This window comes from Pseudorca crassidens, chromosome 2, assembly GCF_039906515.1.
Source record: "Pseudorca crassidens isolate mPseCra1 chromosome 2, mPseCra1.hap1, whole genome shotgun sequence".
NCBI classification, from domain to species: Eukaryota; Metazoa; Chordata; class Mammalia; order Artiodactyla; family Delphinidae; genus Pseudorca; species Pseudorca crassidens.
Genome location: NC_090297.1, coordinates 17,324,438 through 17,339,172, shown reverse-complemented (window position 1 = coordinate 17,339,172; position 14,735 = coordinate 17,324,438). Strand labels below are relative to the sequence as shown.

The following is a 14,735-nucleotide window of genomic DNA, read 5'->3' as shown; positions in this document are numbered from 1 at the left end:
CCTGTCTTGAGGATTACACTGCAGAAGTAAGTGCCGTGTGAAAGGAATGCTACTGAATCAAAGTGGTTCGTGTCATGCTTGAACCATGGAAATGGGAGTGGTTTACCAGAAGCCTCGGGTTGCCAAAGGTGGCATGTCTGGACCTTGATCAGGCTAAGAGCCTTACTTGGAGGCTACGTGGCTACAGAGCTAATGGCTACAGGAAGAAGAACGGGTAGACAAAATGTGGCTTCTGTCAGCTCCCTCACGCAGCTCACCAGGCTGGAGGGCACTGGCTTCTCTCCTCCACAGGCCACACACACCCCTTCCAAATCTGCAGCATCTGTTAAAGATGACTTTCCCATCTCAGGGAGAACTAGTCTGGTTAAGTACACCCAGTTCTTGCCTGAACCTCCGAGTTGATGTTTCTGAGCCATGGAGCTCGGAACAGCTGGATGTTTTCAATACAGAGCGCCCGCAGAGGGCACAGCAACCCTGGATCTTGAGAGCTGCCGAGAGCAGAAAGTGCTTTCCACTAGACCTGAGTGGGCAGAAATGGAGATGCCAAGCTCAGCCATGTCTCTGCTGTAGGAGTGAAGAGACCAATTGTGATGTTCAATAAAAAATCATCCAGGACAGCAGTTTTCAAACTGTTTTTCTTTTTCTTTTAGCAATGGAATATTTTTTTCGCCCCAAAGGACATCTTACCCAGAATCCTAATATATAAAAAAGATAATAGCAGCGCTGTTCTCATTGAAATGGCAGCAGGATTGGCACCCAGAGGCCTGGCCGCCTGACTTGCCCTCTGCTCCCCACAGAGGCCTGTAAGAACACGGCTATAAGGGGCTGCTCTAAGGGACAGGACGGGGGGCGGCCCAGCCAGCTCACAGTTCCTCTCCCATCCATTCACAAATTACTGTCAATCAACAGAATGGAGTTTCTTTTCCCTTCCTGCCCACCCTCTCTGGAGAAGACGGGAAGGCAGTAATAGAACTAGAGACACAGAGAGGGGCTGGAGCAAGCGTACCCTTGAAATATCAGAAGAGGGGGGGCTTTACACCCAGGTAAAGGTGAGAAGCCCAGACGTTCAAATGTGCCCTGTGCCCAGCCCAGAGGAGTTACCAAAGCATTTCAGCTGAAGGTGGTCTCAACAAAGAGCTCATCTACGCTCCTCCAAGGTTTCCTGCAACTCTCACTACATCCCATGGTGTTCTGCAGAAGGTGAGGGAGTGTGTGAATTGGGAGGAGAGGCCAATGTCATTCTGCTTTTGAAAATTCTTGTTCCAGCTTCCCTCTACTCAGGGGCCATTTCACATGTGGTTACCAGGAGGCTAGAATTTTCTGTTCTGTTTGGTAAGAGGTCCAGAGAGACTCTTCTGCAAGATCCTCTTGGTCATGAATGCATCACTCACGGGGCCCTTTGAGAGCCCCGGGGAGAAAGCCTAGGTGTCGTGATGGGACTGCCTCCAGAGAAGCCTCAGGGACCCCGTGTCAGCACCCTCATATCTGATGGCCCCAGAATCACCTGCACCATCTGTGAGGCGGCCACTTGGCTTTCAGTGCCCGTCACCTTTGGGTGTTCAGACTCCAAGTGACAGTCCAGCTGGGCCTGGGAGGTGAAGAGCTCCCCGCAGAGCTCACAGGGGAAGGTGCTCTCCGACTGCTTGAAGTGCTCAGTGGTGACGTGGTGCTGCAGCGCCCCGGGAAAGCGGAAAGTGGCTGCACAGTACAGACACCGGAACGGCTGTGACCCTGGAGGAAGGGGACAGAGGGAGTGACTGAGGGAAACGAGAGGAGGGAGGGGAGAGGAAGGTACAAGCGGGGGCGAGGAGCACAGGCAGGTCCAGAGGCAGCTCTTCAGCTCCTGTGGGGCCTGGAGCGTGTACAATTTGGGGAGCCCTCTCTAGGAAGACTGATACAGAATTACACATACAGGATTGGGGCAGATCTTTGGAAGGGTCCCACCAAGTGCAAGGCTCCAAGGCACAGCTTCATTAGCATCAGATTCAGGCGAAATCTGCCTCTGCCAAAGTCCATTATTCATTCAACTGTAATGATGCTGACAATGTTTATTTCGTCAATTCTAAGAAGCACCTTTTAACATCTCTGAAATGGGATCAATGGCATCTTACTACTGTTACAGGCCATGGAGGTGGGTGTAATTGTCAACAAGTGCACTTGCACGGACATCTAAAGGGGCAGCATCAAGACTTGCAGAATGCATGTCCACAGTCTGAAAGAAAAGCCCTAAGACAGGAGCGGTGCATGTTTTAAACTCACAGGAAACAAACGGTTTAGAGGGAGGAGGTAAGGGTTGGATGTTCAGCTACATTCCCAAAGCAGGAATCAGAAGACTAGTTTTGCTAATGCTCGAGAGACCAAAACCACCTTACCGTGCTCTCCATCACCAATGCTCTTGACGGTGGAGGGCAACACCACGTGGAATAACACTCACGCCAACAATGTGAACTGAGAGCTACTCTGGGAAGCTGAATTCTTACGTTGATCAACTTATTTCTTACGTTTCCTTTTTTTATGTATGCATACAAGAGTGCATACAATCTACATCAAATTAAGTCCAAAGCAGCACTTAGGATAACCTGCAAACTCTAAGTGACAAGAAAGCATAGTTTAACTGGCAGCAGTTTTCCTTTCTTAATGGTTCATTAAAAATGGTGCCTCTTATAGAACTGGCATTTTAGATTTGATAAGGTATAGCAGGAACAATGATAATCATGGGTAACGCTTACGAGATGCTTACTGGTGCCAGGCCTTAAGTGTTTTCTGTGTATTAACATATTCAACTCTCACGGTTCCCCTATGACGTAGGTACTGCAACCGTCCCTGTTTTGTAGATGAAGAAACTGAGGCCAAGTTAGCTGCTACTTAGCCTGGGTCGCGCAGCTGTGGGTGGTGGAGACGAGACCCATCCCTGGGCAGTGCAGCTCAGGAGCATCTTGGAAGGGGCACTGACCTGAATGCTGGCACTTGATGTGAACCTGCAGCAAAGCTGGCGTGGGGAAGAGCTCCTTACACTGGCCACATTCATGGAACTTCATATCTGAGAAGCACACGAGGAAAGAAGTGGTGGGAGAGAACAAAAGGAAGATTCTCTGAGCCTGGGGAGTAACAGGGCTGGGGGCGGGGTGACGGCTCACACTTAGCGAGCATCTACGAAGTGCCAGGAACCTGATGCCTATGCTACATTAGTGCAATCTGTGGTAAAGAGCACCAGATCCGGATCCAAGTGCCCGGACGCAAAGAGGGTTGTTGTGAGAATTAAAGGAGAAAACACACGTGGGTGCTGAGCACAGTGCCGTGCACTCAGGAGACACTTCATAACTGCGAGTTGTTGTGATTATCCCCCAATTTATCTGTAACACAGGTATGAATAATTGACTTTCTGAAGAAAAGGAAACAGGTTCAGAGAGAGATGTCACTTGCCAAGGTCACACAGCTAGAGTTAGGACTCCCACCCTGGCCTGTGTGCCACCCTTCCCACATGCCACGACCAATCACCACCGAGGCTGGCAAGAGTCACACTGCTCTAGGTCTCCAGTTGCAAGAACTACTGCTACTCAAGCTAGTGTTACTGATGGACTGACGTGGCACCTGCCGGTGTGCTGGGGAGGAAGAGGGTGTCACTGCAGCACACCACACTCTAGCACTAGAAGTCGGGATTTAGGGCTAGAACCCAGGATGCTACGTCACCAAGCCCCTTCCACTCCTCAGCCCCCACTCCCAGTCCAGGGCACCCCAATTCACCTGCGTGCTCTGCTTTGATGTGCTTCTTGTGTTCAATGGTGTTGGGAAAGGTTTTGTCACAGGAGCTGCACTGGAGTGATGAGAACTTGGAAGATCGATGGTTCTGAGCAGCAAACACGTCAGGGTGGTGGGTCCGATTGTGGTACCACAAACCAGACAATTGCTAAAAGGAATGTGGCAAATGTTAGATCTTGGATGTTCCAGCAAGCTGGAGAGTTCACAAAGCCTCAGGAGAGAAAAGCGCTCCCAGGGAAGCTTATGGACCTGGAGTCACACTCTTACCCACCACAGTGAGTGCTGACATGCGAGGGGACGCTGGTGCTCATGGGAACAAGGCACCTGTGTATCCACTGAGGTCACCACAGGGCAGGGCCGGGGCCTTCAGAAACCCATTCCTCACAAGCTTAGGAGGGAGGTGTTAGGCTCTTTCCAGTGACGTGGAAGCTGAGGCACAGAGGGGTGAAGTGACTTGCCCAAGGTCACATGATCAGTAAACAGGAGGACCAGGATTCACACCCTGGCCTTCTGAATGGAGAATCTGTGCTTCACCACCGAGCTGTCTTGCTGCCTGTCAGAGGCCCAGGGCGCAGTAGGGAAACCTGCTGGAGAGGGGCAGGTGCTACCCCTACTCCGTACGCCAGTGCCCCCTTCTTCCCGGGTTCCAGAGCAGCGCTGCGACACTCTCCGTACAATTCCATGGTTTCCTAGAGACCAAGCCCAGGTTTTACCCAGCTCTGTAACCCTAACGTCACAGCACAAGGCTTGGAACAAAGTTAGCTCTCAATTTCTGTTGAGCTGAAATTAGCTGCTGGGTTTCTCTCTCTGTACCCAAATGCTATAGGTGCCAGCGAGGGCCATTCTTTTCTCTGTGGTCTTAGAGTTTCTCAAAGAAGTGGTTTCTTTTCAGATCTGTATGGGGTTTCCCTTCAATTACATAGCAAATTCTAAGGTAAAAAAGCAGAGCTCTTCCCCAGGAGTTAAAAAATCCTCCAAAAAACACCAATAATTGTGCTAAACAAGATAATTCCAGGTAGTGTTACACACCCCAGTGTCATTCTCACATCCCTCAACACGTGGGATCAACAGGTTCTAAAGAATGTAAATATCCAGGGAAAATGCAGGATTCAGTTCAGGACGAGGCTGAAATCTAAGAGAAGAAGTGCAGGAACTCTTGCCTCCAATTAAAGCTCCCCCACTGACCCCACTCTGACCAGGTCACCACAGAGGATCTGAATAACCTATCAGCTGCATTCTTCATGAGAACCGGCCAAATGGTCATATCCTGGAGACAAGAGGTGTTCTGCAAGCCACAAACACGGGGGCCAAGGGAGACCAAAGGGAGAGCGGATGAGGGCCCGGGAAAGGTGCCCGCAGAAGCTGAGCTCACCTGATAGGCCTTGTTGCAGATCCCACAGCTGAAGGGCTTCCCTCCGACGTGGGTCACCATGTGCCGCTCCAGCATCGAAGGGGCGCTGAAGATCTTCCCACACGTGGGGCAGGGGTGGTACTCCTTGGAGTGCACCTCGTGGATGTGCTTTCGGTGATCCTGCAGAGTGGGGAAGCTCATCCTGCACTTCTTGCAGTCATATGGATCTTCTATGTCTGGTTCCATGAGGGGAGGGAGGGAGACACCACAGGCAACAATCAGTGACAAGTGGTTTTCTGTGTGCAGCTCCAGAAGCCAGACTGTTTAGAGGTCATGCAGGGTGACAGACTCGAAGGACCAGAAATCACTGCATCCAACACCTAACTACCTCCTGCTTTCATCCTGGGAGGTGGGGTTCCTCTGAGGCTTCTGGATTAACCACCTCTGAGCATGAGTTTACCTCAATTCCTCATCTTACATCTTACAAGTTAAATTCCATCTTACTACTTTCCAGGGAGTATCACCTTTGCTCTTCCCCTGCCTGCAGTGGGTGTTTTGAGGTTTTCTAATTCTCTGTAGAGATTTCCCACATACTCCCCAAAGCATCACTATTTCCTTTTTTGTCAGTAGTACAATGCAGAGGATGAATGCTTCCTTGATCCCCACTTTAGATTCAACAACAAAAACATTTTCATAAGTAATGTTTATTAAGTGCTATATGACATGCGTGTTTTAAGTGCCTACATATATTAAATCACTTAAAACTTCCAATAACCCTATGTGTAGGTTCTACTACCAGTCCTATTTTATAGATTAGGAAAATCAAGGTTTAGAGAGTGCCCAATGGCACAAGTATGATATTGCTGAGCTGGGTAACAATCCCAGCTTTCACTCCCAAGGTCATGCTCTGAGCTGCATGCTGAATTGGACAAGGCAACTCCTCAGTGGGACCTCAAAAGTAAGAACTAGCACTGATGAAGAATACATTTGCCATCCCTGTGGCAGGAAAGTTCAGTCTTTTTCTGAAGGTAACAGAAAGTAAAACATTTGAATAATAAAATCCTTTGCCCACAGAAAGGCCCAGCCCATCAGCCAATCTTATGTGTGTGCTGATCCAGGCTAATTCAGGGATTCTGACACGCAGCAGCACTCGGCATCATTAACTAGTATCCCTGTGGACGTGAGCTCTTGAGATCTCAGTTTCACACTATCTTTTAAGATACACGGAAGGAATTCTCCGTAAGCAATGATGTGATCCTATGAAACAGGCAAGGAACAGTCAATGAGAGAGGGGCCTGGATGCTGGGCCTGCTTTGGGTGATCCGCTCCAAGTCATGGCAAAGTTTTTCGGGTCTTCTCTATTCTGAAAATTGATAATGTCTTCCCCTTTCCTGACTTCATGTGATGCTACTGGGAAAAGGAGACTAAAGCGGAACGTCATTTAAAGAGATTGAGAGGACTTCAAAGTTGTGGCACTGGATCCAAGCCAAATCCCACTCACCTGGAAGTCTACTGCAACTGGATTTGCTGGACAACCTTGTAAACTCCTTGGGGGGAGTGGGGGGCAGCACTTTATGTTTTCCTGTATTGCCCAGTGCCCAGCCACATGCTGGGCACATACAAGCTCTGGCGAAGTGCCTTGTTGGCTGGCTGACAACAGACTTGAATGTGTTGACAGAAAGCACATGTTTGTGAGATACTGTATTTGCCAACAGTTAGGAACTGGTGTGTGAGAAACAAAGGTAGGGAGGGGAAAAGGGAAGAAGGGTATGCAAGGTGCATGGCATGAAAAAAAAGGCAGGCTCTTATGGTGACAGGTGGCCCTGGAGAAGGCTGCTCTTGTCACCAATACTCTCTAGCATTTACTGAGCATTCTCTATGTGGCAGGCATGGAGCTTCATGCTTTACGTGTGATACCTCTTTTATTCTCACAACAGCCCAATGTGGTAGTGTTACTATTTTCTCTACCTTACAGAAGGGGCATAAGAGGCTTAAAAAGGTAAAGAAATTTGTCTAAGGCCTAAAAGAAGTAAATGGCAGAGTAGTCAAGATTCAAGCCCAGGCCCGTGTGATTTCAGAGCCCAAGCTCTTAACCACCCTGCTGGGCTGTGCTGATCACATGACTGCTACAACAAGAGCAGCTGAAGATGATGTGACGTGACCAGCGGATGCCTCCTTGGCGATTTCCTGATGATGTGATAAGGAATCACAAAATCTCCTCTTCCTCCCCTGTGTGTGTTGAATGGAAGTGTGTTTTTGTCTGTATCAGTTCTAGTAGAAGGGGACAAAGATGGGGGCAGACCCTACTAACTGGGTAAATACAAGGCATTTGGAAGAGAATGCTGGGCAGAAGGCTTTTAAGGGAACATGACTAGGGACCACTCACAGTGGTACACATTAACTCAGAAAGTGTCCAGGCTGCTCCTATGGGGAAAGGCACGTTATGACCATAAGATGAGAGTGGGAGTAGGAAAACGAAGCTCAGCGGACAAATGGAAATATTCTGGTGCTCTGCGAGCCTGTCTGTTATAGAGACCCTTTCCTTCAAACATAATGGGCCTCTGTCAGCCAAAAAGAGCCAGGTGGGCTAAAACGGAAGACAAGGAAACAGCCTGGACAGAGAATCACACAATGACACGTTAAAATGGGATTCTTCTTGAAATAGGAATGAGGGACTCTGGCTTTTGCAGCAGAATAGGAGAGGGGAAGGCACTGAACGGGGCCCAGCTCTGGTGGAGTGATGACTTCTGTTATGACTGCTGCGTGCCTTCCCAGCGCCAGGCCTGGTGCTGAGTGCCTAATATCCACAATCTCAGTACATACTGTGAAAGGTGTGCAGGTGGATGGAGAGGCCATTGGCTTGCCGGAAGCCCTTGCCACAATCTCTGCAGACGTATGGCTTGTCCCCGGTGTGGGTCCTCACGTGGCGGGACAGCTCAATGGACTGGGCAAACACAGCGTCACAGTACTGGCACGCATACATTTTTCCTGGAAATATACGTGAGTTTATTAGAGGCAGCACTAAGCATTTAGGGCATTCATAAAAACAAAATCACATTCTAAGGCACACAGCAGGGAAACATAATCTGGGAGATGACAGTAAAACACGAGGCAATTTGTAATACACTGGGTGAGAGGTCTGAGCCATCCTATCAGATGGTACCTCACAAACACAGTTGATCACACAGGGAGGGTATCAGTGTCTCCCTACCCTGAGGGATAAGGACAGAGTTCTCATCACACAAGACTAGCCATCTGTTAATCTGGCCACTACAAGTATGTAAGAGCTCATTCCATTCCCAGGAAACAGATATATCCTTGAGCCCAGAAAGACGTGAGCCTGGATCCCTTAAAAAACATACAGGGCAGAAATGCAACTGCACATAAAAATGACAGACATGGACTCAGAAAAGAATGAGAGCTTTCTGCCAGCGACTTGCTATAAAGATTCTCTTGGCTCCTCTATTTTCTCATGCACTAATGAAAATACAATGACCAGACTGCCAGAGAGCATTAGAAAATACCGGTAAAGAGCAAGTCTGGAAAATCAGCATTTGTAAAAAAAATGCTAGACCAAATGTACCTTCAGTCTCCCTTATGGGCTAATAGAGAAATGGGAAAATCAATAAGGTGAGGGTCCAGACAGCCCAGATCCTAGGGGTGACTTCAACTAGGGCAATCCACCTCATTTTCATTTTTTATATTGTTACACTTTGGAATAAGATTTTGTTAAGAAAAAAAGGGTTTCTTACCATTTCCTCTAAGATCAGAACAAGACAAGGGTGCCCACTCTCACCACTATTATTCAACATAGTTTTGAAAGTTTTAGCCATGGCAATCAGAGAAGAAAAAGAAATAAGGAATCCAAATTGGAAAAGAAGTAAAACTGTCACTGTTTGCAGATGACATGATACAATACATAGAGAATCCTGAAGATGCTACCAGAAAACTACTAGAGCTAATCAATGAACTTGGTAAAGGATACAAAATTAACGCACAGAATTCTCTTGTATTCCTATACACTAACAACGAAAAATCTGAAAGAGAAATTAAGGAAACACTCCCATTTACCATTGCAACAAAGAGAATAAAATACCTAGGAATAGACCTACCTAAGGAGACAAAAGATCTGTATTCAGAAAATTATAAGACACTGATGAAAGAAATCAAAGATGATACAAACAGATGGAGAGATGTACCATGTTCTTGGATAGAAGAATCAACATTGTGAAAATGACTATACTACCCAAAGCAATCTACAGATTCAGTGCAGTCCCTATCAAACTACCAATGGCAGTTTTCACAGAACTAGAACAAAAAATTTTACAATTTGTATGGAAACACAAAAGACCCCGAATAGCCGAAGCAACCCTGAGAAAGAAAAACGGAGCTGGAGGAATCAGGCTCCCTGACTTCAGACTATACTACAAAGCTACAGTGATCAAGACAGTATGGTACTGGCACAGAAACAGAAATATAGATCAATGGAACAGGACAGAAAGCCCAGAGATAAACCCACGCACATATGGTCACCTTATCTTTGATAAAGGAGGCAAGAATATACAAAGGAGAAAAGACAGCCTCTTCAGTAAGTGGTGCTGGGAAAACTATACAGCAACATGTTAAAGAATGAAATTAGAACACCCCCTAACACCATATACAAAAATAAACTCAAAATGGTTTAAAGACCTAAATGTAAGGCCAGACACTATAAAACTCTTAGAGGAAAACATAGGCCGAACGCTCTATGACATAAATCACAGCAAGATCCTTTTTGACCCACCTTCTAGCGTAATGGAAATAAAAACAAAAATAAACAAATGGGACCTAATGAAACTTAAAAGCTTTTGCACAGCAAAGGAAACCACAAACAAGACGAAAAGACAACCCTCAGAATGGGAGAAAATATTTGCAAACGAAGCAACTGACAAAGGATTAATCTCCCAAATACACAAGCAGCTCATGCAGCTCAGTATCAAAAAAAACAAACAACCCACTCCAAAAACTGGCAGAAGACCTAAATAGACATTTCTCCAAAGAAGATATACAGATTGCCAACGAACACATGCAAGGATGCTCAACATCACTAATCATTAAAGAAATGCAAATCAAAACTGCAACGAGGTATCACCTCACACCAGTCAGAATGGCCATCATCAAAACATCTACAAACAAAAAATGCTGGAGAGGTTGTGGAGAAAAGGAAACCCTCTTGCACTGTTGGTGGGAATGTAAATTGATACAGCCACTATGGAGAACAGTATGGAGGTTCCTTCAAAAACTAAAAACAGAACTACCATATGCCCCAGCAATCCCACTATTGGACATATACCCTGAGAAAACCATAGTTCAAAAAGAGTCATGTCCCACAGTGTTCATTGCAGCACTATTTACAATAGCCAGGACATGGAAGCAACCTAAGTGTCCATCAACAGATGAATGGATAAAGAAGATGTGGCACATATATACAATGGAATATTACTGAGCCATAAAAAGAAACAAAACTGAGTTATTTGTAGTGAGGTGGATGGACCTAGAGTCTGTCAAACAGAGTGAAGTAAGTCAGAAGGAGAAAACAAATACCATATGGTAACACATATATATGGAATCTAAAAAAAAATTGGTTCTGATGAACCTAGGGGCAGGACAGGAATAAAGACACAGACGTAGAGAATGGACTTGAGGACACCAGGGGGCTGGGAGGGGAAGCTGGGACGAAGTGAGAGAGTGGCAATGGACATATATACACTACCAGATGTAAAATAGCTAGCTAGTGGGAAGCAGCCACATAGCATAGGGAGATCAGCTCAGTGCTCTCTGACTACCTAGAGGGGTGGGAAAGGGAGGGTGGGAGGGAGGGAGACGCAAGAGGGAGGGGATATGGGGATATATGTATACGTAGAGCTGATTCGCGTTGTTATACAGCAGAAACTAACACAATATTGTAAAGCAATTATACTCTAAGATGTAAAAAATAAAGTAGCAGTACAGCAGGGTAAAAAAAAAAAAAGAAAAATAGGGTTTCTTGAATCAAGAGTTGAAATTATTGAGAAGCCCAGGACTCAGCCTTTGGCCTTCTTCTCTGTCTCCACTTTCTAGATGATCTTATCTCAGAGCCTTACATTCTACCTGTACATTGCTAGCTCCCACATTCTCTCTAGCTCCCACATTTACTTCTCTATCTCCCAGCTGTCCCTAGAACTTCAGACTTATATCCACTGCCTATCAGCCTAGTTGTCCAGCTGGAGGTCCGAGTAGCTCAAATTTACCACCACGCCAAAACAGAGTTCCTGAGTCCACCGCCACCACCCCCGCAACCCACCCACCTATAAATACACACACACTCCAGTTTCCCCCGTTTCAGTAAATGGCAGCATCATTTACCTGGCTGCTCATGTCAACACCCCCAAAGCCACCCTTAATTCCTCTCTTTCCCTCATACCCCACATCTAATCCATTATCAGTCCTGTCACTTCCACTTTCAACAACATATCCCCAAACTTGAACATTTTTTTACAACTCCTCCAACACAGCTTCGTAAGATCCATTCTGGATTTTTAACCTCCAAAGTGATGAGACAATACATTTGCAATGTTTTAAGCCACTGCTCCTGGTAATTTTTTACAGCAGCAATAGAAACGAACACACCTCACATAAAAACCAAAGTCCTTACCTTGGCTTAGAAGATCCTATAAGATCTGGCCTTTTGCTTTCTTTTTTTTTTAAAATAAATTTATTTATTTTTATTTATTTTTGGGTCTTTGTTGCTGAGCGCGGGCTTCCTCTAGTTGCGGCGAGCGGGGGCTACTCTTCATTGTGGTGCACGGGCTTCTCATTGCGGTGGCGTCTCTTGTTGCAGATGACTTCTCTTGCTGCAGAGCATGGGCTCTAGGCACGTGGGCTTCAGTAGTTGTGGCATGTGGGCTCAGTAGTTGTGACTTGCGGGCTCTAGAGCGCAAGCTCAGTAGTTGTGGCGCACGGGCTTAGTTGCCCCGCAGCGTGTGGGATCTTCCTGGACCAGGGCTCGAAGCCGTGTCCCCTGCATTGGCAGGCAGATTCTTAACCACTGCGCCACCAGGGAAGTCCCAAGTTCTGCCCTTTGGTGACCTCTCTGACCTTATCTCTCAACACTTTTCCCTCACTTACTGTGCTTTAGCCCCTTCTACTTTTCTTCAGTCCCTCAAACAGGTAAGTCTCATTCGTTCCCACTTGGAGAGGGGGTGCTCTGCACTCGTGATGTTCTTCTCCTAGATCTTCCATTGGTTCTGTCTCTCATTGTGTTCAGGTTTCTACTCAAATCTCCTCTGCTCTCTCTGATGATACAAATATTAATAAATAGTTCCCAATCCCCACCCCTGCTGCTTATTCTGCTTTATTTTTCCTCATTGCAGTGACTACTATCTGAATTTATATTACACATATATATATATGGTCTGTTTTACCCACTGGAATGTTAGCTCCGCGGGCTTGTGTATAGTTACACTATCCCTAGTGCCTGGAATAATGCTCAATAAATTCATTCACTCAGTAAATGTTTATTGAGGACCTCCTATTGCTAAGTACTATTCTAAGTTCCACAGATACATCAGAAGGAAGGAAAAAAAAAAGACTAAGAGCTTTACCCTCATGGAGCTTGTATTCTAACAGGAGGAGACTAACTATAAACAAAATAAGTTAATACGTAGATGATAGATCCTATGATAAGTGAGAGGGAGAAAAATAATGCAGGGGAACTGGGGCTGGGGCACTGAGACTTTACACAGGGTGGTCAGGAAAGGCCTAAAGGAGAACGTGAGGTTTGTGTAAAGACTTGAAGGCGGTGAGGAAGTGAAGCCTCGAGGTGTCTGAAGGGAAAGCATTCCAAGCAGAGGTCAGAGGTCAGAGGCCTGCAGGTCAGAGGCCTTGCAAGGAAGCTGCAACGGGTAGAACAGGGCAAGTGAAGGGGAGAGCAGTAAGAGATAAGGTTGGAGAGGTATCGGGGACTTGATCATGCGGGGCCTGGCAGGCTACCCTTCAGATTTTACACTGAATGAAGTGAAAAGCTTTTGCAGGGTTTTGAGCAGAGAAGTGACCTAACGTGGTTTAGCTTTAGAAGGATCACTTGGGCCTGTGTACTGAGAACACTGTCCAGAGAAAGGGTGAGAGGAGGAGACCAGTTAGGAGGCTACAACAACACGCCAGGCGAGATGATGGTGGCATTTGTACTCACACATAAATGCTCCAAATGATGTACAGAATCCTCCGAGAAGCCTTCCGTGACAACACACCGCCCCCCACTCCAACTGGACTAGAAACCCCTACTTCATTCTTCCGTATCTCCCTGTAATGGTATTATTCCATATCACACCTCTGATGGATGACCCTGACCCTGCACGGTAACTGTCTCTATACTAGAGACACGCTGGACCGTCAGCTCTGTGATCCCAGGTATTCCAGGTAAGTCACTTAGTGTCTGCCATTGCCCAGTCCACAGCAGATGCTCAACCAAGGGTTTTCTTATGCTTGAACTCCACCTCAAAGCCCAAAGGATTCCTGGCTTTATGTAAATTCTATAACTAGAAAGTCATAATATTATGTTAACCAGCTTCTCTTCAGAAACGCTCACCAAAAGCATTTTACATGTCTTTGCACATATGTATTTCCCAGCAACTGTGCACCTAGAGAGTCCACGTCTGTTTCTGTTTTTGATCTCTTTGAGATATATATCATGCCTAATCCCAAATGGGTTTTTAGGCAGCTCACAGTGTTAAAGTTTGTAGGAAAAGTGAAGAAATTCTCCAAGCCTTACCTTCTGAGTGCTTCTTCTTGGTGTGGTAGGCCAGGGCAGAGGCCTGGGTGAAGGTCATGAGGCAGTGCTTGCACATGAATGGACGGTCCCCAGTGTGAAGGCGAAGGTGGTTCTTCAGGGTAGAATTGGCCGCAAACTTTGCCCCACACTCCTCACAGGAGAACGGCTTCTCGTCAAAATGCTCCGTCAGTTTGTGGTATTGCATGCCTAGGGAAGCCATACCAGGGGCCAGAGATGCTAGTGATCAATGTTATGAATTCAGCAGGAGGATACACCTGAGTACTGTCTCAGGCCAGGCCTCGAGAGGAAGCACAGTGTGAGCCACAGGATGCCAGGCCATGCTGCTCATCAGCCCACCACCCAGCGCTCCAAGCAGCCTTGGTCCGTTCCTGGCTGGGTCAGGCATCAAGTGTTCTGGGTTTATCTTGTCTATCTCCTCTCTCTCTCTTAAATAGGACCCAGTCACCCAGAAAGAGTGAAACAAAACTCACTTTTCTGTTTCATTAGGTTTGGGGCAAGGGAAAACAATTCAAATTCTACATCCCCTGGTTTCTAGGACTCGTTTACTATCAAGAAACAAGTGATACATAGAAACCTAAGAGTCAGGTGTGAAATAGCTGACTATTATTATTAATAGGTATTATTATTATGAATAATCATAGCCACAATTTACTGAGTACTAACTCTATTGAAGGCACTGTACTAGGTGTTCAGCTATATTATCTTAAATCTTCATAGCAATTCAAAAAAGTAGGTGGTATCAGGGTGCCTATTTAACAGGGGGAAATTAAGGCTCAGGCAGCTGATTCCAAAGCTCATGCTCTTCTCAAAACATTA

At 46.4% G+C, this 14,735-nt stretch overlaps 1 protein-coding gene across 5 annotated transcripts in view; it reads right to left on the bottom strand.

Annotated features, from left to right (window-relative positions):
* ZBTB40 (zinc finger and BTB domain containing 40) overlaps positions 1 to 14,735 on the bottom strand; it is a 79,101-nt gene that overhangs the window by 4,500 nt on the left and 59,866 nt on the right. For all 5 annotated transcript variants that reach the window (XM_067723360.1, XM_067723349.1, XM_067723388.1 and 2 more), the window contains 6 exons: positions 13,899 to 14,105; positions 7,934 to 8,098; positions 5,132 to 5,346; positions 3,745 to 3,907; positions 2,954 to 3,040; positions 1,505 to 1,731 (listed from right to left, as the gene is read on the bottom strand). In XM_067723360.1, the coding sequence (XP_067579461.1) occupies positions 1,505 to 1,731; positions 2,954 to 3,040; positions 3,745 to 3,907; positions 5,132 to 5,346; positions 7,934 to 8,098; positions 13,899 to 14,105 (1,064 nt within the window). The remainder of the gene's footprint in view (positions 1 to 1,504; positions 1,732 to 2,953; positions 3,041 to 3,744; positions 3,908 to 5,131; positions 5,347 to 7,933; positions 8,099 to 13,898; positions 14,106 to 14,735) is intronic.